We start from the raw sequence: 22,548 nt of genomic DNA, 5'->3' as shown, positions 1-22,548 counted from the left end.
TCGGAAGGTGTGCCTCTCTCTCCCTGGCTGATGAGACTGTTTTCTGACTGGAGGATGACTTCGGGGTCGATGCTGACACAGACGGATTTCCGCCATACATGTTCGGCTGGGTTTTGGTGGCTGAGGTCTCTTGGAATACCGACTCTGCCCGGTCCGCCCGGAACACTCGGATCCTCCACACTGCTCTCTATGCCGCTTGATAGGTGGACATATGTTGGTGTTACTGATAGAAAAGGCCAGGGGTGAGACCGTATAGGGCTTGGTGGGCCTTCTTTGTTGGCTGATGGAGATTTGGGGGACACTCAGCGGGGATGTAATTGATTGTGCTGTCGGTGATTGCTGTTTTCCGTGGCTATCCTGATCTTGCTCTTAGGACGTATACTGTACGCGGTGGTGGAGAGGGGGCCGGGTGGCTAGATCGATGGCCCTTCCCCACATTTTTCCTCCCTTTTTCTTCTTTTCTCTTTCTCTATATTTCGGGTCTCTTATTTAGGGTGACAGGCACGCTGCTGGGGGGGGATAGGCCGTAGCCTTCTGCAGGGGTGCAGGGTGGGGGGTAGGGGGATGGGGTCTGTTCATTTGTCCTTTTTTTGTTTCTATGGCCCTTTGTCTTTTTTCTTTTTGGTGTCGTCGTTCTTCATGTCTCCTACAGTATGTTTCGTTTTGGGGGTGGGGTACAGTTCGCTACGAAACGTGTTTGTTTTCCCATTTATCCTGACACGTATGCCTTCACCCCAATACTTCAAACGTATTTGCTCTATCTGCGGATTTCTTGCTTCATGATTGCTACTGTGGGGCCGTGTATGAGCGTATGGCATCGACTTTGAGTTTTCTTTATTGTAAAATGAACCTTCTCGAATCCTGATTCTTGCACAGTGCGCTAGAATGAAAATCCTATCCTGGACACTTATTAGACCACTATTGTTGGGCTGCTGTATTTTTCTATATTGACCTGCTGTACTTACGACTTGACTAGCGGCCGGCCAGGGTGGTTGTAGGCCCATGCTTGTATTTATTTGCAGTAACAATAAAGGTTCTTTAAAAAAAAAAAAAAAAAAGACACCTATGAACAGGAAAATATGGTTGGCTCGCATCTGGCGAGACAGCTTCGGGCCTAACATAAAAAACAACATATCAGTCAACCCCACTTAAACTCCGGGATGACTCCCTACAGATGAGGAAAAGGCCAGGGTCTTACAAGATTTTTATGAACAACTCTACACCTCTGAACCTGCAGACATGACTGCACAACTTGCCTATCTAGTGGGGGTGGAACTTCCAAAACGAGATTTTGGAGGAACCTTTCAGAGACAATGAATTCTAGGTGGCTATTGACCCTCCTAAACTCCATAAATCAGGAGGGCAGATGGGTTTAGGGCCCAGTTTTACAAGACTTTTAGCTCAGACCGGGGTCCTCACTTGACTGCTTTATTTAATTACATAGCTGCTTCCCGTCAAGTGATGCACTGATCTCCGTCATTCCAAGGCCCGGGAAGGAGCCCCATTTTTGTGCATCCTACCGACCTATTTTATTATTAAATTTAGATTCCAAACTGAAAACAAAGAATTTGGCCACAGAGCTTGAGGATATCATGCCGGACCTGAACCATTTAGATCAGTGCAGCTTCATTAAGAGGCATCAAACTCATGACAACTTGAGGAGGGTGGTTCATCTGGTCAAGAAAGCTACTAAAAAGCACATTCCAATAGTTTTATTGGCACTAGGCCCCAAAAAAGCTTCCAACCAAGTGGACTGGACCTTCCTTTTTCACACACTGTGTTGATTTGGTTTTAGAGAACAGTTTGTAGGCGTGATTCAAGCAACTATGTTCATCCACAGCCTCTAGTGATGGTGAATGGGGCTGGTTCTGACCTCTTTGATCTTGAATGTGGCATGAGACGGGTGTCTGTTATCACCGCTTATATTTACCCTAAGTATTGAGCCACTAGCAGCCAAAGTGAATACTATAGATTCCATCCAGGGTCTCTCTTTTGGAATTGGTGGAACACAAAATTTCCATGTTCGCAGACAATGTGCTCCTATCACTTATCCCCTCAATTGTCCCTGACTGCCCTACAAACTGAAAGGAGTCAGCAGCAGGTTTTCGAATCAATCTCCATAAATCCTTTCTTCTAAATCTGGCGCTTTCCACTAGCGAGATGGAGGCAGTAGTGGGATCCACTCCCTTTCATTGGGCTAAAAAATAACTCACCTATTTGGGGATTAGGATCACTCCAAGAGTGGCTGATCTTTACAGAACAAATTACCCTCCACTCTTACAACAGCTTAAAGATGACCTCATACGCTGGGCTTCATTATATCGAACATGGGCCAGTCATGTCGATGTGGTTAAAATGACTGGTTTGCCATGACTCCTTTACCTTTATCAGGGACTCCCCATTGAAGTCTTTTTCTCTACCCTGCATTCCTTGATCACTCGGTTTATATGGCAAGCCTGCAGAGCTCAACTCCCCTATAAAGTATTGACACTTCCAAGGGAGGCTGGAGGATTAGCCCTACATGACTTTGCACTATACTGCAAGGTGGCTCAGTAGCGCCGGAAAGCCTCTCCGGAGGCAGCTGCGTGCTCTAGAAAGGCCTTGAATTGAAGTTGAGGGTCTTTTCTGAATGGTCAGTGAGGGAATCTGACAAACATTGGCTCCACATGGACAGAGAAGTGGTGGATAGATCTATTTGGAATGTATTGTGGAAACCAAAATTAGACAGGCCACTCAACGCTTACCTTAGCACTCCAACCTGGATCAGCCTTGAAGTGTGAGATGAGGTGAATCGGTAAAATGAATGGGCATCGTTCCCCTCACCCTACACCCCTTAACACTTTGACTCAGCCTTCACACCAGCCTTACAGTTTAGACCTTGTGATCTATGGCTGGAAGGGACTGCCTTACTACATCTTATTCACTCCACGGAAGATAAATTAAGTACTGTTAAATTGGGAAATGCTTTTTATTTACATTGTTTAGAGGAATCAATGCTGATTTGTAGTACTACAAGGAATTAAGATATTATTATTTCTTATAATTGATGTTAATTCTGTCATATTAATAATAGACCTGCCTCTGTTTTTGATAAGGATTGGCAATAATGTTTAAGATAATAAGCTTGCTTACTGAGCATTTGTGAATACCATGTGGTGTGTCTATATTTGTAATATGGCTTTATCCTTTGACTGCCACTGTTAAATGAAACCCACGTGCGGCAAGCTGTTAAAAAAACTTGCTAAACTTTTATGGTATCCCACAACACTGTTTGCTCAAAATCAAAGAGTTAAGAGTTATTCAATCAAAATGTTGATATTTCTAACAACCCTTTTTTCTCTTTCTTCATCAATTTACAGAGCTGCTATGCCATTTGGAGGCTTTGAGAAAGCGTCACGGCTGGTAACATTCAGGCTCCCTAAGATCGACCTGTCTCCGTTGAATGACCCAGCCTTAGCCCTGATGCTCAATCCTCTACGCTACAGGCGCTCCTTCAACAGGATGGCGCAGGGATGGACAGGCGAGTACACCCCTATTGTGCTGCTCGCCCACCTTGCAGACCCCACGGCTGCAGAAACAGACGACCTGTAAGTGAGGGTGTTCTCGTGCACAAAATGAAACATGGGCAGAAGAGTCAAGGCAGGTTGATTATGGTGATATTATCAGCGACGGTTTAACTCTGGCTTTTGATGTCGTGTCTCTTTACGGGAGCAACTTTTATAGATCCAAAATAAAATCATTTGCAATCTCCCATGAAGAAAATTGTGGTTCTTGCATGTTCTTGGTCCATGCTTTCCTGGATCCAAATTACCTATTAATTTGTTAGTCCTGTCATAGTGAGAAAACAAGAGTACACATCAGGGTAGAATCAATAATGATACCACTTATGTAGTAGTCTCTTCATTTTCTTTTTCCATGCAGGATTTACGGCATGGTATACATTGGGACGAGATTAATAATAAAACAAAAAACCTTTTCAATGAGTATTGAAGTGATGGGTCTTCATTTATGTTCTTCATTCATTTCCCACTTGTAAGATATCCAGAGGTATGCATAACCAGTCTGTATTCTCTGTGCTTTTGAATTAGACCATCATTGTGGGATCTAACAGAGAGCTATGCTTTTCACTACTTTTGTTTGGTGGTGATATGCTTGACCCAATAACTGAACTCTGTTTCCAGTCCTGGACATGCTTGTACATATGTAAGTAGAGAATCGTGTTAGGAAATAACACTGAATGGTTCAAACAGTGTGATTACTCCCTTCTTTACTTCTACACCTTCTCGCCAACACAAGTGGTCCACATTTATTCACAACAGAGCATTTTTGAAGAGCAGGTTGGAATTGCTACTGATCCTCTGGAACATATTGCTCTAAAAAAAGCAAGCCAAGCTTCTCTATTGAAAAAATAATTGTTATTCATCTGCTCCTGGGTACCATCAAGGACACATTTTAGGTAAGGGAATGCAGTGCAATTTTTCTTGTTTAAATGTTATTCTTCAGGTGGGACAGCCAACGTGTGTTTGGCCCCTTACAATAGTTTGCTGATATTAAGGCAGAAGGAAGGAAGGTGGAGTGATTAGGAAGAAGACACATTGTTTGCTGAACAACTTAAAAACTAAAGAAAACGGTCCTCTGTTAGATGAGTAATTCCGAAGAGCATAGACTCTTTAGAAGTTAGAATAGGAAACCAAAATCCACCAGATGCTCTGATGGAATCCCGTGGTACATATCATAAAACAATGTTTCTGATCATTAATTATGGCCTTGAAAAAGCCCCAGGCATGTGTGCCAGGCAATGTTCCCTCTAATTTTTTTCCTTTGTGTGCGGCTGTGTAGGTGTTCCGTGCACTGCAGCCATGGCAATGTGTGCCAGGAACCAAGCCGCATTTGTGGGTACAGCGCTAAATATCACTCCAAACTTTTGTGTAAAAAAGTGAAAAGACTGTGCATTTCCACACATACAGCACCACGTTAAGGGTCTTAAGACAGGTTTGTAATTTGGATACATATGCCATGACATGAATTGGTTACACAGGCAAGTACACTTCGGGTTTAAAAAAGCATGAGACTCCAATGGTGGTACCATCATAAGATTTTACTGCTAGAGGTGTAATGGTACTTGTTGTATTATATATCTGGATGCAGAGACAGAAAGAAGCAGCAAAATATCAGCTGAGCGGTACACTAGGCTAAGCAGAGATTTATAACTTATGTGTTACTTAAGAAATGCAGAACGTCCAAAAGCACAATGTGTAAGGCGTGATGGTGCTCAAACCTGTCCAGGCCGCCCGCTCTGTCAGGTGGCACAGGAGCTAAATTATTGGCCACTCCGGCAAATTATTTCTATGCAGCCCGGGACTGCCGACTGGAGTCCACTGGGCGAGGGAGAGTGCACTGCTGCATCATGCAGTTAGGAGACAGCAGTGAGATGGCCAGTCGTCACCTTTTGAGAGTCACGCTGCAGAGAGGAAGAAGAAGAGGAACCACAGAAGGAACACAGTAAGTATAACCACCAGTCACCGCCAGTCACAGTATACCAGTCACAATCAAATTGATTAATTTTAGGAAAGCGCATGATATGCTTTCTTTGGAAGTTCCCGCCTGCCTTTTGAGGAACGTCAAAGCATTAAGCCATATACAGGGTACGGTAGTATGCCCTACTTGCTATTGCCACTGTAAACTTTAGAACACGAGTTGATGAATTACCTGGTTTGTATTCTAGCACCCAATGTTAACGTTTAGCTTAATACACCCGCCTTTGACAGAATTACTGAATAGCGTCATCCACAGTAAGTACTGAGATACAACTATGAATTAAGTGTTGGGCAAATGAAACATTGGTTTTCTTATTGTGGTGCTGGCTGCAGGCACACAGAGATTGTGGGGTTGGTGACACATAGTCCACTTGGGGCCTCAGTGGCAATGTACTGTGTGCGTGCTTGCCGGACTTCACAGTGTTGTCAGCGTCGGTGACTGAGACTATGCAGGATGTTTTCATTTTACTAGCCTCATCATAGAAGGCATGGCTGCTGCTTGGGCTGGTGGCTGGGCCCCCATAAAACAGCATGCAAGGGACCCCGTAAGAAGCAAAAACTACCGTGAGCCAGAGCGGGAAACCATGAGGAGAACTGCCCGTGGCTCTCCATGAGCTCTGATACATCTTTAAATTGCAGCTATAGACTTTTTCCTTCCTCCCGGCTGAAGCAACAAAACACATCGCAGCTCAAGACTGAAAGCAAAGCTGCTCTCAGGCACTGGTGGAAAGCAGCAGTCAGGTAACTCACCCTAGGGTTGATACCTTTTCCAGGGACAAATTGGCCATTAGTTGTTATTCAAAGAATCTGCAAAGTCCTGGATCTGATACTAAATAGGACTGAATACAAAATTGAATTTATTAATTGGAATGTGCCTTTTCAGTATGTGTTTACTTTAAGTGTTAGTCACTCATAGATCACCCAAGAACACTTTTAAAACTGCTTTCTATTTATATTTGTTCTTTGTAGTATGTACAGATAAAATGTAAAAATTCCAGCTTTAAGTGATTTTGCTTATTTTTGTACTGTCTGCAACATCAAAATACCTTCCCTGTGTTCATTTGATTTCAGCTTGATGTGCTTTGCTCTATTATGGTGCAATAAAGTGCAAAGGATGGGGGTATGAGATCTTTTAGGATTATTTCTTTACTTTTATATCTTCTGGGCACACAACTCATATCAGTATCCTAACTTTCCATTTCAGGGGGTTTGAAGCAGTTTCAAAATTTTGTAGGTCTTATTGATCAAAAGGGTGTAATTGCCAATATTTATCTCTTTCCATGTACTTCATTGCTTGGTTTCACGCTCCACAAAATGTCACACTATGGGGGAGACTCACTAAGATTTTGCTGTATTCAGAGGAATAACTAAAGAACTGAAGTACCATTTGCAGCATCTATATGTTCCTACAATTGATAAATATACAACAAAGGTTGCATTTTCAAAGTCAGACAACCAATATAAAAAAATTGTTTTCTTAACCAATTTATTCTTTGTTGTGGGCAAATACCTGCCTCCCGCAGAGACTTTTCCCTTCAAAGGAAGGCAGGGATCCGCCACCCTGATTGTCATCCACCAATTGCTCGAGCAGTAACTGGGGGAGGATATTCCTTTATCAGAGGTGTTCATCGAAATCACTGTGCCTCTTTGGTCACTTACCTTTTCTTGTACTTAACTGGGACCCTGCTGTATCTGGGCTGTGATTTAGGGGACAAAGTAGTTTTGGATACAGTGATATAGAGCTCAATTAATTTCAAGGCTGTCAAGTATCATAGACACTGTAATGGGCCTTAGGGCGAGAAAGCAATGAAGCTCCCAGCTGTAATATGAATGACAAAATACAGCAATAATTGGGGTTGCGTGGGCCCCTTTGAGCGCTGGGGCCACTGCACCTGCTGCAACGAGGGAAGCTACATCCCTGAGTCTGGGATGATAACAAAGTTATATGAGATATATAGGACAAATATTTTCCTTTAAGAAATATTGTACACTTTCAGTTTACTCTAGTACACCCAAATGTATTAGCGCATGACGGTGTTGCAATGAAATAATTTCACTAAGGCCCACAAACAGCCCGCAGCCATGGCCCATTAAGAAAGAAATTCTTCAGGGCAAACCAGAAAATTACAGATTTTCGCGCCGCTCCGGTTTTTATAAGTGCAAAAAACAACAAGTGATGGACTGAATGTGGATCAATGTCACACACTCCCCCAGTCAAAAGATCTGGGCCCAAATCCATCGTTTTTTTGCACTCCACACCACCCTGGGTCAGATAATGGCTTTATGCAAATCAGCTCTGACCCTGTTGCCCCATGGGAACAGTCCTGTCCGAACTACAACAGCCATATCTTTCCCAGACCGGAATCAAGCATCCGAGGACCGGACCGGTTTCGAGGTAACACCTCTCTTCAGCCCGGCTAGCTTGACTCCAAGTGGTGTGGAGTGCCTGGGACCCACGTCTGGGCATCCCCAGCGCACTTAGGGCGGCAATTGCAAAAAACAACAAGTGATGGACTGAATGTGGATCAATGTCACACACTCCCCCAGTCAAAAGATCTGGGCCCAAATCCATCGTTTTTTTGCGCTCCACACCACCCTGGGTCAGATAATGGCTTTATGCAAATCAGCTCTGACCCTGTTGCCCCATGGGAACAGTCCTGTCCGAACTACAACAGCCATATCTTTCCCAGACCGGAATCAAGCATCCGAGGACCGGACCGGTTTCGAGGTAACACCTCTCTTCAGCCCGGCTAGCTTGACTCCAAGTGGTGTGGAGTGCCTGGGACCCACGTCTGGGCATCCCCAGCGCACTTAGGGCGGCAATTGCAAAAAACAACAAGTGATGGACTGAATGTGGATCAATGTCACACACTCCCCCAGTCAAAAGATCTGGGCCCAAATCCATCGTTTTTTTGCACTCCACACCACCCTGGGTCAGATAATGGCTTTATGCAAATCAGCTCTGACCCTGTTGCCCCATGGGAACAGTCCTGTCCGAACTACAACAGCCATATCTTTCCCAGACCGGAATCAAGCATCCGAGGACCGGACCGGTTTCGAGGTAACACCTCTCTTCAGCCCGGCTAGCTTGACTCCAAGTGGTGTGGAGTGCCTGGGACCCACGTCTGGGCATCCCCAGCGCACTTAGGGCGGCAATTGCAAAAAACAACAAGTGATGGACTGAATGTGGATCAATGTCACACACTCCCCCAGTCAAAAGATCTGGGCCCAAATCCATCGTTTTTTTGCACTCCACACCACCCTGGGTCAGATAATGGCTTTATGCAAATCAGCTCTGACCCTGTTGCCCCATGGGAACAGTCCTGTCCGAACTACAGCAGCCATATCTTTCCCAGACCGGAATCAAGCATCCGAGGACCGGACCGGTTTCGAGGTAACACCTCTCTTCAGCCCGGCTAGCTTGACTCCAAGTGGTGTGGAGTGCCTGGGACCCACGTCTGGGCATCCCCAGCGCACTTAGGGCGGCAATTGCAAAAAACAACAAGTGATGGACTGAATGTGGATCAATGTCACACACTCCCCCAGTCAAAAGATCTGGGCCCAAATCCATCGTTTTTTTGCACTCCACACCACCCTGGGTCAGATAATGGCTTTATGCAAATCAGCTCTGACCCTGTTGCCCCATGGGAACAGTCCTGTCCGAACTACAACAGCCATATCTTTCCCAGACCGGAATCAAGCATCCGAGGACCGGACCGGTTTCGAGGTAACACCTCTCTTCAGCCCGGCTAGCTTGACTCCAAGTGGTGTGGAGTGCCTGGGACCCACGTCTGGGCATCCCCAGCGCACTTAGGGCGGCAATTGCAAAAAACAACAAGTGATGGACTGAATGTGGATCAATGTCACACACTCCCCCAGTCAAAAGATCTGGGCCCAAATCCATCGTTTTTTTGCACTCCACACCACCCTGGGTCAGATAATGGCGTTATGCAAATCAGCTCTGACCCTGTTGCCCCATGGGAACAGTCCTGTCCGAACTACAACAGCCATATCTTTCCCAGACCGGAATCAAGCATCCGAGGACCGGACCGGTTTCGAGGTAACACCTCTCTTCAGCCCGGCTAGCTTGACTCCAAGTGGTGTGGAGTGCCTGGGACCCACGTCTGGGCATCCCCAGCGCACTTAGGGCAGCAATTGCAAAAAACAACAAGTGATGGACTGAATGTGGATCAATGTCACACACTCCCCCAGTCAAAAGATCTGGGCCCAAATCCATCGTTTTTTTGCACTCCACACCACCCTGGGTCAGATAATGGCTTTATGCAAATCAGCTCTGACCCTGTTGCCCCATGGGAACAGTCCTGTCCGAACTACAACAGCCATATCTTTCCCAGACCGGAATCAAGCATCCGAGGACCGGACCGGTTTCGAGGTAACACCTCTCTTCAGCCCGGCTAGCTTGACTCCAAGTGGTGTGGAGTGCCTGGGACCCACGTCTGGGCATCCCCAGCGCACTTAGGGCGGCAATTGCAAAAAACAACAAGTGATGGACTGAATGTGGATCAATGTCACACACTCCCCCAGTCAAAAGATCTGGGCCCAAATCCATCGTTTTTTTGCACTCCACACCACCCTGGGTCAGATAATGGCTTTATGCAAATCAGCTCTGACCCTGTTGCCCCATGGGAACAGTCCAGTCCGAACTACAACAGCCATATCTTTCCCAGACCGGAATCAAGCATCCGAGGACCGGACCGGTTTCGAGGTAACACCTCTCTTCAGCCCGGCTAGCTTGACTCCAAGTGGTGTGGAGTGCCTGGGACCCACGTCTGGGCATCCCCAGCGCACTTAGGGCGGCAATTGCAAAAAACAACAAGTGATGGACTGAATGTGGATCAATGTCACACACTCCCCCAGTCAAAAGATCTGGGCCCAAATCCATCGTTTTTTTGCACTCCACACCACCCTGGGTCAGATAATGGCTTTATGCAAATCAGCTCTGACCCTGTTGCCCCATGGGAACAGTCCTGTCCGAACTACAACAGCCATATCTTTCCCAGACCGGAATCAAGCATCCGAGGACCGGACCGGTTTCGAGGTAACACCTCTCTTCAGCCCGGCTAGCTTGACTCCACACCACTTGGAGTCAAGCTAGCCGGGCTGAAGAGAGGTGTTACCTCGAAACCGGTCCGGTCCTCGGATGCTTGATTCCGGTCTGGGAAAGATATGGCTGTTGTAGTTCGGACTGGACTGTTCCCATGGGGCAACAGGGTCAGAGCTGATTTGCATAAAGCCATTATCTGACCCAGGGTGGTGTGGAGTGCAAATAAACGATGGATTTGGGCCCAGATCTTTTGACTGGGGGAGTGTGTGACATTGATCCACATTCAGTCCATCACTTGTTGTTTTTTGCAATTGCCGCCCTAAGTGCGCTGGGGATGCCCAGACGTGGGTCCCAGGCACTCCACACCACTTGGAGTCAAGCTAGCCGGGCTGAAGAGAGGTGTTACCTCGAAACCGGTCCGGTCCTCGGATGCTTGATTCCGGTCTGGGAAAGATATGGCTGTTGTAGTTCGGACTGGACTGTTCCCATGGGGCAACAGGGTCAGAGCTGATTTGCATAAAGCCATTATCTGACCCAGGGTGGTGTGGAGTGCAAAAAAACGATGGATTTGGGCCCAGATCTTTTGACTGGGGGAGTGTGTGACATTGATCCACATTCAGTCCATCACTTGTTGTTTTTTGCCGGTTTTTATAAGTGGCGGCGTGAACACTCTCCTGGCATGTGTGCACGCTCCGCTCAGGACACTGCGCTCGGGGTCACTGAGGTGCGTGGGAGCGACCGCACCTTACAAGGCACCTTGTTCCCAGGCACTCCTTACTTCCCACCTACTCTATGGCAAATCTTAATAGTTTGGCTTACCAAACTTTCATATCAAGCACCTCCAGATCACCAGGATGTTGCAACCAGATTTCTTCTCATCACCCACCATCATCATCACCTGAACTCTGGTCACCTGTTTGATTTCCACTGGCTCCTTGTTGTGAACCTGTTGATTTTGTAGGCTCTTTGTCTGATGTACAGAGCCTTCACAAAACAGGCCCTAAGTATCTCTGTAACCCGGTTAGTGTATATAAACCTACTCGTGACCTTCGCTCCGTCCTTGGTAAGCTGATCACAATTCCACGTCAGAAAGGCGAGACATGAAGGCTGTTTTTTCAGTTTCTTGTCCCCTCGGCTCTGTAATAAGCTCCCTACCCCCAAAAATACGTCTATCTTCTTCTGAATCTGTTTTCTAACAGAAACTTAAACCCTAGTCCACTTACTAGATCTTCTCTTTACTTTCTCCAGCTTTCAGTTGGATGCCGAACTGTGGGAAGCAGCATGCTTCATAAAATACAATTTAATTCTATGCATCATAGGCATAACATCTGGAAATTCTACAGAGGCATGTCCAAGATTTCCTTTTCACATTTAAATGTGCGTAGTGACTTATTTAATTCAAGGCATACAGTATCCAATTGATTGCCTTTTATTGACGAATGCGTTTTTGTTACTTGCTTGCTATGCCTTAACATTGGTTTCTTTACGAGCTGTTCTACTTGTCACTTTCAGGTGCTCAGCAATAGATGGATTTAGCCACAGTGATGGGTGGGCCGATTCTTGCAATACAGCTACTGTTCTTCCCATCCACAATGTTAAAACGTGCCTGAATTCAGTCACTGTGCTTTCGAAAAGCAGTAAGATTGGTTTTGCCTGTTAATGAAAAGGTCTGGCAACGATGCATTTGAGGAGTTTCTCTTAACAAATGCCGTTAGTCACTTTTCAGATCTTTAAAACCAATATCTAGGATACAATCATTAAAGTTTAATTTTGTACAGCAGTAAACACTACATTTCTGCCATTTATAAGGTATGAAAATAGCAGTTGTTACAATTACATAGTTTAGGGTACTCACATCGAAAAGATGTGAGGATAAGTCTGCTTTACCCAGTTTAAATTCCAAAACATCGAACTAGCCAGCGACAAGCCTTCAGCACAGCCAGCCACCTTCCCGGCCTATTTATGATGACATTTTTCAAAAACAGAACCTATATTAATAATACTTGGCAAAATTATTCTAATACTTGTAGCAATTAGGCACATTCATACATTTGTACCCTGTGGTTTAAAACAAAATAATAAGTGTGAGGGACAACTTGAAAAAAGTGAAGCTTCATACACTTTTGTCCTTTTTTTTAGTTTTATGTAGCGCAAACTCCACCCGGAGGGGTCAGAGCACTTTACATGAGCACCAGTTACGTTATAGACTTACACATTCATTTTTTTTGTTAAGTGATTTGCCCAGAAATGTAAAACTTACATGTAAAAAACTGATTACGCTGACCGCTATGGTTGCAGGGCTGGGCAGCACTGACTAAGACTGGTGAAACTTTTAAAACTCTTCCTCTGGGTACCGGCGGGGCCAGAGTTATGAGAGGCCTCAGGCACCAAATAAACTCCGGCAGCCGTGTTCAGCCCAGACTCATGTGGCATTACCATATCAGGCAGCAGGCACCACCAAGCTGAAACTGTCCAGCAGCCTCTGTGGCGGCACTCACTGGAGTGCCAAATACATAGCTGCCGAGGTTTCAGATTGTTATGTGTGACCTTTCCATAATTGCAGTGTAATTATGAGTGACATTTCAACGACTAGGAGTGTCCCTTTCTCGCAAGCAAATTAAAGCCATGGAGATGAGGGAAACCTAGAACTATAAGAAATGACACCCATTTGAGCGACAAGAAACTAAGAAGATCTTAAAACTACTGTAAAGCGCCAGAAATCAGGAGAGCGTGGCACGCATTACAGCCTGCCGGTATGCTGTATTAGACTGGACTATAGCACTGCTTCTTCAACCCTAACAATAATGATTACCGAGGCCTGCTGAACGGTGCCTGCCCCGGTCGGTACACTGCTACATGCTGCACCAGATCACACCAGCAGGCTGTGGACTTCACAGAGCCACTACAAGCACCAGGCTCTTAACTAAGTGGCGCCAGTTGGACCGGCACCTATTTGGTCACTAGTGCTGTAGTTATGGTCTGATCGGACTACGGCTGCCTGATGCTGATAAAAGATGTGTTGAAGTTCTTTAATTCTTTATGTTACAGTGGCCTGGAGAGGTAGGAATTTTACTTATAAGATTGTTGCTGTGTGGGCGTTTTAGCTTACAAATTAATACTTTTTGTATCTTACAACAGACTCACTAATACCGGATCTTAGCAAAAGCAAAACAAAGAGCGAGCAATGTTCATAGGAACAATGCTTTTCGTAATAAACTCCCTGATTCTGACACATGTTTACGAGCATTCAGGCTGGAGGTCAGAGAACGAAGTTTCAAAGGTGAAAGTACCGTACACAGCGCCATCGACTTGGGGATCTATAAACAGCCAGCTACGTAGGAAGAGAATCGAGGCTGCTGATCCAGCGCTTTTTTTGTTAACTGCAGAAGAAAATTACCATTACCAAGTTTTTGGTTCTCTTTCATGTCGCATTTCTGTTTTTGCAATAATAGAGCAAGCCTGAGGGCTGATTGTGGGCCATTGTGAAAATATTCCTGTTAATTGCAGCGCAGTAGGGTGCTGCAATTAGCAGGAATACTTTCAAAAGTGCCCACAATCGGCCCTCAGCCGAGCTCCATTAAGAGAAGAAATGCAACAAGCCCAAAAGCAGGACGTGCACTTTACACGTCGTGCTTTTTAACTTGATGCGTCTTTTCTTAATGGAGCTCGGCTGAGGGCCGATTGTGGGCACTTGTGAAAGTATTCCTGTTAATTGCAGCACCCTACTGCGCTGCAATTAACAGGAATATTTTCACAATGGCCCACAATCAGCCCGCTGCTGTGGCCCATTAGGAAATAAATGTCGCGAAGTGCAAGAGCCACTTACTATGGGAACGTGTACCTGAAAATTACCGGTTTTCGCGCCGCTCGCGTTTTAAAAGCGGCGGCGCGATTGTTCTCTCGGTATGTGCGCGCTTCACTAAGACCAGTGCGCGCTGGGGGGTCACTGAAGTGTGCGGCCGCGCACGCGCGCAGGTTGCAGGGAACACTGGTGCCAGGTAAAGGATAAAATGTGTGTCAGCTTTCAAACTTGAAGAATAACATTTGAACATCAGGATTAAGCATATCAATCATACAAAAGGCTCAATATCTAGATTATTTTTAAGGCTCCCTGTTGTCCATTTTTACTGATTTTTACAGATAAATACAGACAGAAAACATTCATTTTCTTATCTGTATTTATTTGGCCAAAGCCCGGTGGAGCTACCTGATAGCTATAGTGGAGATGGGTTTTGGGACTTCCCCCTCGACCGTCACCTACCCAGCCGGACTTTGGGCAGACTTTCCTTCGTCTTTCTGCCGTATCTCCCTCCCACCCTGTTTTTCTGTCTACCTCTTCCCTCAACACTTGAGACCGAACTACTTTGTCTGATGCCCGATGGAGCTACCTGGTTCAGCTATAGGGGAGATGGGCCGTGGATTCCCTCCTTGGTCGTCACCTACCCAGTCGGTCTTTAGACAGACTTCCTTTCGTCTCTATGGTTGTCTCTTCCCTTATCCTCACGTTCTCACCTCCCCTACCCCCCACTTCTTTTCTCTCTCCTTTCTCTCCTCTCCTAATGTATTGCTGATTGTTTGATGTAATGTGTAATTGTTGATCTTTTTCTGTTACACTGTTGAACCACATTGTTGCATTTCCTTTCGTCCCTCCTGTCATCTCATCCCGCATCCTCCCTCTATTTATGTCTCTCCTTCTCCCCTCTCTCAATGTATTGAGACTGAACTTTTTTGTCTGATGCCCAATGGAGCTACCTGGTTTAGCTATAGGGGAGATGGGCCGTGGATTCCCTCCTTGGTCATCACCTACCCAGTCGGTCTTTAGACAGACTTCTTTTCGTCTCTCCGTATTGTCTCTTCCGTTATCCTCCCTTTCTCACCTCCCCTGCCCCCTCCACTACTTTTCTCTCTCCTTTCTCTCCTCTCCTAATTGTATTGCCTATTTTTTGGATTTATTGTGTAATTGTTGAACCTTTTCTGTTACATTGCGGATTCTCATGTAAAGCGCTCTGATACCTCTGGGTCTAGCCAGCGCTATATAAAACTCTTTAAATAAATAAATAAAATAAATAAAAAACAAAATAAATACGGAAATTGGGTTGCTTTTTGAGTAATTCTAAATACTGTCTGCCAGGCCAATAGCTGTGCGGATTGATAGATAAGGGGGTTTAAAAAGAAAGGAATTTTAGTAAAGAGGCTTTAACAGCATTGGATATGCACAAGGTTGATACTGAAATTTGCATATTTTCATTTAAGTGCACTGATTTATCTTCTGTGGGTGTTCACAGTACTGAAACCTGGCAGACATTCACGTATGAGTGTATATTTATTTGTTAAATAAATGTGGAAATATACTAATTTCAGCTTACTTTTCCACAAAACCCAAAATAAATATGGATAAATGCAGATAAAATTAGCAAAAACGAAATATGGATAAATACAGATGGAAATAGACAAAAAAATAAATACCATAAAACCGGGAGCCCTAATTATTTTTGACAATGTGATAATTATTCATAATATAACAACTCTTTTTTATAAATTCAAGGTGTTTATATTCTGTATATGTATGTTGCTTAATCACTAAAGAAAATCTGTGGCCTTAATTAATTTACTTGGAAAGTCCGTTTTTGAGTCCTGAATTTGAGAGAAAAAGGGCGTATTAGGAAACAGGGTGGGCAGTGGCAGCTCCTGCTCTAAGGCGGAGAAGCGTTGCCCCACTGCCAGGCAGCAGCAAAAAAAAGGAAAAAACTAAATGATTGTGGCAGCGTGCATGAGGGGGCGGGGCTGCAGAGCAGGGGAGGAGTAGTAGAACACTCCTGTGCGCAATGACTGTTTGGTCGGCAGTATCGGGCCGCCTAAAACAGTCATGCGCACTTCCCTGTTCTCCATGCTAGCTGCATTATAGCCTGCATGGAGAACATGCCTACCCCTCCAGCCGCTGCCTGAGCGCCATGTCACAGCACTGAGACCAATCACAATGCTGCATTGCAGCGTTGAGATTGGCTTAGGGGTGGGAGCCTGTCTGCTTGCTTCTTTTTCCGACCTGGAGTCAGACACAAGCGAGGAGAGAAGCAGCGGGACCCGGTGGCAGCTGCAAGGTAAGCCGCCCCCCACCTCAAGCCATGCTGGCTGCCCCTGAGGATGGGCACACTCTTAACCTCAGGCTCATGCGGGGGCACACAGACACCCCCTTGTAAATAATAACATTATTTTAAAAAAGGCGGATTTTGTCACGGATACTGTGGTACTAATGTGGGACCCGGCATGGCCCGTATGGTACCATAGTACTGCAGCGATGCTGGAACCACGGTAGTACCATGGTACCCAAAATCTAAATTTTAAAATGGAGAATGGCCACCTCCCAGAAGGTTTGACCAAAAGATATATGCAATGGGGTGGCCACCTACAGTGGGTTGATTGTAAGGCCACCTAAAGTCTATGCGCAGCAGGGAGGAGGGGGGTGCAGCCCGTGGGGGGTTGAGTGAACCACTGCCGAAGGCTGAAGGTAATGCGCAGCAGCAGTTGGCTGCTCCCTTGTGATCAGTGATGCCATGAATTATGTTATTTAACATGATATGAGTGATATATTATGTGAGGTCATAAGCACAAGTTATAGCTAGCTCACTAGAATATAACTGCAGAGTATTAGTCGTTTAAATAGAACATCACTTGAACCGTTGGTTTTTATTAGTGTAAATGACACAAATCCTGCTGAGCAAGTTAAAATGTAAAAATATCGTTTATACTCTGCATAAGTGGTAATAGATATTTCTTTACCAAACATAATCAGGAGCTCTAGGCTAGAAAATGAGGGTAAGGGGTTTCCAATATACAGCCAGTATAAGTAAAATGATGACAATAATCCAGTGTAGCAGTGCACTTACCACTGTTAAGCCAAAAGACTTTCTGCCACCAAGTTGGGACTTTTAAAGTCTTTGGGGGTGGATCCTAGACCCAGATCTCACAGAGTTTCCAACAGGTTCTCACTATATAAAGAGGCAGGAGCCCGGCTTTCACCATGGAAGGAAGGGGGGAAGTGTGTAGAGAAAATGCATCATGCGGAGGAGGTTGTTGAAGGGACTAAGGGCCAGATGTAATGTATGACTGAAAGTACTTCAACCGTCATGGTGCCATCCTAACAAACTATTGTCTGTCAGATTTTTAGATAACCACCGGTCCAGTGGTCATCTCTGTGCATTGAAGGGAACTGACATCATGATGGTGTCTTCCTATCAATTCACAAAATGTTTGGTAGACGGCTGCTGATGATTTTGATGGCCTTTTTAAAATGTTTTACTTTTCTTTCATTTTTCAGAAACAAACTCCGAAAGTGAGAGTTTTTTTTCGATAACCAAAAAACTAAGGCCCTTATTTATGAAGGCCTTGCGCCGCCGCTGCGTCACTTTTAAAATGGGGAAAAGTGGCGTACCGGCGGCGCAAGGCCTTCATAAATAAGCGCCTAAGAATCCCCACAACCTGTGATTTTTTCTCCCAGAGTTGGGTGTAATCTTTCAGTATTTTCTCTCCCCCACTGCCATGTTTTTTCTGGTGCTCACGGACAGGAAAGAAAGACATAACACTGTCCACACTAAATAGGGTGGGTGATGTAATGTAATTCCTCCGATGGGGCCTACTCCGCCAGGCCATTGCATAATGTTTTCCTTCAAGAAAAGATCCCTCCATGAAAAACTTAGGTTCCCTTGTCTCTAATAAAGCAAGGAGACCAAGGGTTTGGTGGATATGGTACTCTGTTGCCTCTGCAAGGGACCCTCTCCATCAAACTCTATATCGAACCCTATGTCTCTTTCAATAGCAGACATACAGTTCATAACTTCAGAAGCAGTATCTTCTACTCTAAAGAATACAGGACCTCCTGGTAGGAGTGACCATCCTATAGTTGTGGATGATGATGATTAATATCCCTACCTAAAGGGAAGCAAGTCCAAGGTCAATCCCTCCATCACCTCCTGAAGGTCACCTTAACCTCTTGCACTGGAACAAGGATGTTAATAAAGACACAGGCAAAAGGAAAAAGAGGATAAGGAGTGAAAGAGAAAGATAGACAAACACACACACCTGCAGGCTGGTGTTCAGACAGCCTACAATGGACTTTAAAGACAGAGCATTTTAGGGCCAAGTCATGAATATCATGGTCTCCATCTGTAGCTGAGAGAAAACGTCCACAAGATGGAATAGACATTAGACATAAGCGTGACAATTTGAAGGAGTTAGCTGGTGTAAGCAGAGGGTATATTGTAGCTAGCCCCTGGTGTACCGCAGACAAAAATATAATACCCACACTGCACCAGGAGAGAGAATGTCTGGAGAAGGAGACAAACTCACAAGAAGGTAATCACAGACGGAAAGGAAACTAGGGGACCATAGGGAATCGAACTAGGGAGAAACCAATAAGAGTGAATGGTCGCATAAGTCAAGTGCAAACTAGCGAAAAGTGAAGAGTCACAGCAACCACTGTTGTCAGTCAAGGGAACACTATATCGGTGGGATTGAAATACTTGGTTTGCCATTATTGACCCAAAAGGTGAGACTGATTGTGCTGCTTTTCTAGTGCCGGAGGCTGTGAATGCAAGCCTCAGAAGTGTAGTCTTTTGAGTGCGGATGCGTAATTTCTGTCCTGTGCAGCAGATCCCCCAAGTTCCCAGTCTTCCGAGTCCAAATGCATGAACAACACCTGCACAACTGGCTGGGGCTGTGCACACAAGTCTCAGAAATGTAGTCTTTCAAGTGTGAGTGCCTATTTTTCACTGTCCCATGTACCATCTCCTCCAAGTACCCAGTCTCCTGTGTCCAAACATGTCTTGGGACTAGAAAAATGGAGACACCTACAGCCCATAACACGGGGTATAAAAGCACTCACAATCAGCGGGAGAACCAGTGCCACTTCGGACAGCTAAACAATAATTGGATTTGAGTTGAAATCAAGATGAAATTTTCTACAATTACTTGAGAATATGAGCAAGCAATAAGGGAGGCAAAATGGATATATAGACAAATAGAAAGGAATGGGCCTAGAAATGTACTTAGTCTTGGCATGATAATAGAGCATTTTGGCAAACAGAAAATGTATGTGATAAATTATACACGCCCATTGACTGCTACTACAATTCATAACAAGTTGGGAACAATAGATTAAGATCCCATACTTATCAGGTACTTATAAATGTGTCTGTCCTCAACCTGAAGTCACTGTATATGTCTCTTTTAGAGGGCACAGAGAGAGATCTTACTACAGCACCAAGGACCGGAAGAATGGAAGGTACTCATTAATGAACTCTAAATTTGCTCAAGCTTGATAATGTTTTGGGACCATATTTCTATTTCTCCTCAACAATAGTATTCTTGAGTCTGTGGAGCGCTGCCGGACTCTTCCATGAACCTATTTACAAAAAAGGGGCACCACATTCAAAAAATTATCAATGTCAGGTGAATGAAATGTGTATCCTTTCACTTGAACAAACTAACTTTTGAAAGCAAAACTATGTCCAACACCTTTCTTGTCCTAATCACACTCAATCACAGGAGATAAAGGCTAATCTCATACTATGTGACGTAAGTAATTCATCTGCTTTCAAGAAAGTCAAAAAAAGTTTAGGTAAGCCAGCAACTACCATCTTGAAGTATACATGTATCACTCTTGAACTTAACACCACAACTCTGTCCCCCAACCCATAACCCGAACTCTAACTTCTCTTCTTCCACCCAATTCCCTTTTTCTTGCTTCCATTGCTGCTTCCACTCACTGAATACGTCTCAACTCCATTGCAATTCCCACTCACTGAATAAGTCTCAAGTTAAACTCATCAACTCCAAATATGACATCCTCTCCAATTCAGCAATCTCACTGAATACCTCAAAGTACACCAAACCTCTTTTGTATATCAAGGCCATTAATTCTAAAATTGACACTCTCTCCAGTACTTTACCCTCAAAGACTGTACCCCTCTCAAAATCACTCACCATGATTGATCTGACCATAGATAAAATCTCAGCTCAGCTAATTCACAATCATTTACTCAAATCACTTGGCACTCCACAACTGCAGATCAGCTTCAGGCATAACTTGGATAATCCAGATATAATCACATCCCACAACCTGGAACTGACCTTCTTCGCTAATACCTGGCTTTCAGAAGCTTCTCAGTCTTCTCTTATTCATCTGGTCCCAGACATCTGGCAGCAATTGATCAGTGCTATACTTTACTAATTGAGCTAAACGTGTATAGCCTATATTATCTGAAGCTTCAGTTCATCTATAGCATCCTGTGAAACAACAGAATATATATAGAATTGTTCCTAGAAATTGTTACACATATAGCAATTAAATATGACAACATCTTTCTTGGAGACTTCATTTTGCACCGGACAATAACTACTACCCTTTTATATAGCTTCTAGGTTTGCACCGCGCCAATAATAATGCCTCACAACAGTGTGCAAGGCCCACCCACTGTAAAGAGAACCCTCTAGATCAGGGCAGCCAATAATACTGAAGCAATGGGTGGAAAACTTAAGAGACATGAATGAATGAATGAATACGTATTTCTATAGCGTATTTCTATAGCGCATGGCTACCCAGCGCATTTAAGACAGTTAGAACTTTTCCGCTACTCATGGAAAGAGAAAGGTCTTCAGCAGTTTCCTGAAGTGGAGATAATTAGGTTCAGGCGAACGGGATCGGGGAGCAGGTTCCATAATTTTGCCGCATGGAGAGAAAAACGTCGACCACCCACACGTGCCCGACGAATCCTAGGAAGTGTCAAACGTTTTTTGTTGTTGGATCTGAGTGTCCGAGAGACCTGATACAGTTGCAGCATCGGCAGGAGCACCGAAGGTCCATTGCCGGTGATTGATTTATGCACGGTACACATGGCCTTAAACCAAATTCTTTGTTGCACTGGAAGCCAGTGCAACTGGCAAAGTGCTGACCTAGCTGATGTGCGCCTCTGCACATTCATTAAAAGTCGAGCAGCACAGTTCTGGACAACCTGTAGGAACTTGATAGTCCTTGATAGACATCAATAAATCATCACTCTCCAGTAAAGTTGCCTAATCACTCCAAGTTAATTTCCTAATCAGCAAAGTAAACAATCTCACACAACACTGCCTTGAAATGATTCAAGTAATTCTTGACAAAGTAGTTCCAAAATCCCTTAAAAAAACTAATAACTAAATTCTCAGCAACATAGTACTTGGAGGAACTAAGGGCCATATGTACAAATTATAGGGATTAAGATTTCCTAATTGCAAATCGCAATTCCTGATGTATGAAACCCATTGAGTTTCCTTTTGTGATTCCTAATGGGGTCACAATCGACCTATATCATGAATATTAATGAGGTGGGTTTCAATTTGCCACCCATTAGGAATAAAAGGGGGTGTTGATGGAGTAGGCGTCTGAACCAATCAAACACTCACACCCAGTCAAAAGATCTGGGTTTGATCCATCACCGTTCTTTAGCCCACTCTGCCACCCCAGTTCAGACATGGCTATATGCAAATCAGTCTGACCCTGTGCCTCATGGGAGCAGTCCAGCCCGAACTGCCAAGCCATGCCTTCCCTGGACCGGAAACAAGCTTCCGAGGACCGGTTTCTGGCATTACAGCCGTCTTCAGCCCGGCTTGCTTGAATCCAGTGGCAAAGTGAGCAAGAGACTCACGTCTGAGCATACCCTGCCACACTTATGGCGGCCAAAGCGGTACAAAAGGGGGCTGGACTGTTCCCATGAGGCACAGGGTCAGACTGATTTGCATATAGCCATGTCTGAACTGTAGTGAAGCAAGTCTGACCATTCCAGTTATAGCTAGCATGGTCTGTGACCATACTGCAGATATCACATGATCCCTTCCTATGGATTTTGAGTAAATTAACATATACTATGGCAGATCAGGCATGCTAGAAATCTACACTTTTACCTTAAGGAGACT

At 44.7% G+C, this 22,548-nt stretch overlaps 2 protein-coding genes across 4 annotated transcripts in view; one reads left to right on the top strand and one right to left on the bottom strand.

Annotated features, from left to right (window-relative positions):
• The window catches only part of MYOZ2 (myozenin 2), a 215,133-nt gene extending 211,149 nt beyond the window's left edge, over positions 1-3,984 (top strand). Inside the window, exon 6 of the mRNA XM_078675937.1 lies at positions 3,360-3,984. Within this exon, the coding sequence (XP_078532063.1) occupies positions 3,360-3,591 (232 nt within the window). The 3' untranslated portion in view covers positions 3,592-3,984. The remainder of the gene's footprint in view (positions 1-3,359) is intronic.
• The window catches only part of LOC144818472 (uncharacterized), a 301,011-nt gene that overhangs the window by 63,130 nt on the left and 215,333 nt on the right, over positions 1-22,548 (bottom strand). The window lies entirely within an intron of this gene.

This window comes from Lissotriton helveticus, chromosome 2_1 (genome assembly GCF_964261635.1).
Source record: "Lissotriton helveticus chromosome 2_1, aLisHel1.1, whole genome shotgun sequence".
Taxonomy (NCBI): domain Eukaryota; kingdom Metazoa; phylum Chordata; class Amphibia; order Caudata; family Salamandridae; genus Lissotriton; species Lissotriton helveticus.
The sequence above is the reverse complement of the archived record's forward strand: the minus strand, read 5'-3'. Positions and strand labels throughout refer to the sequence as shown.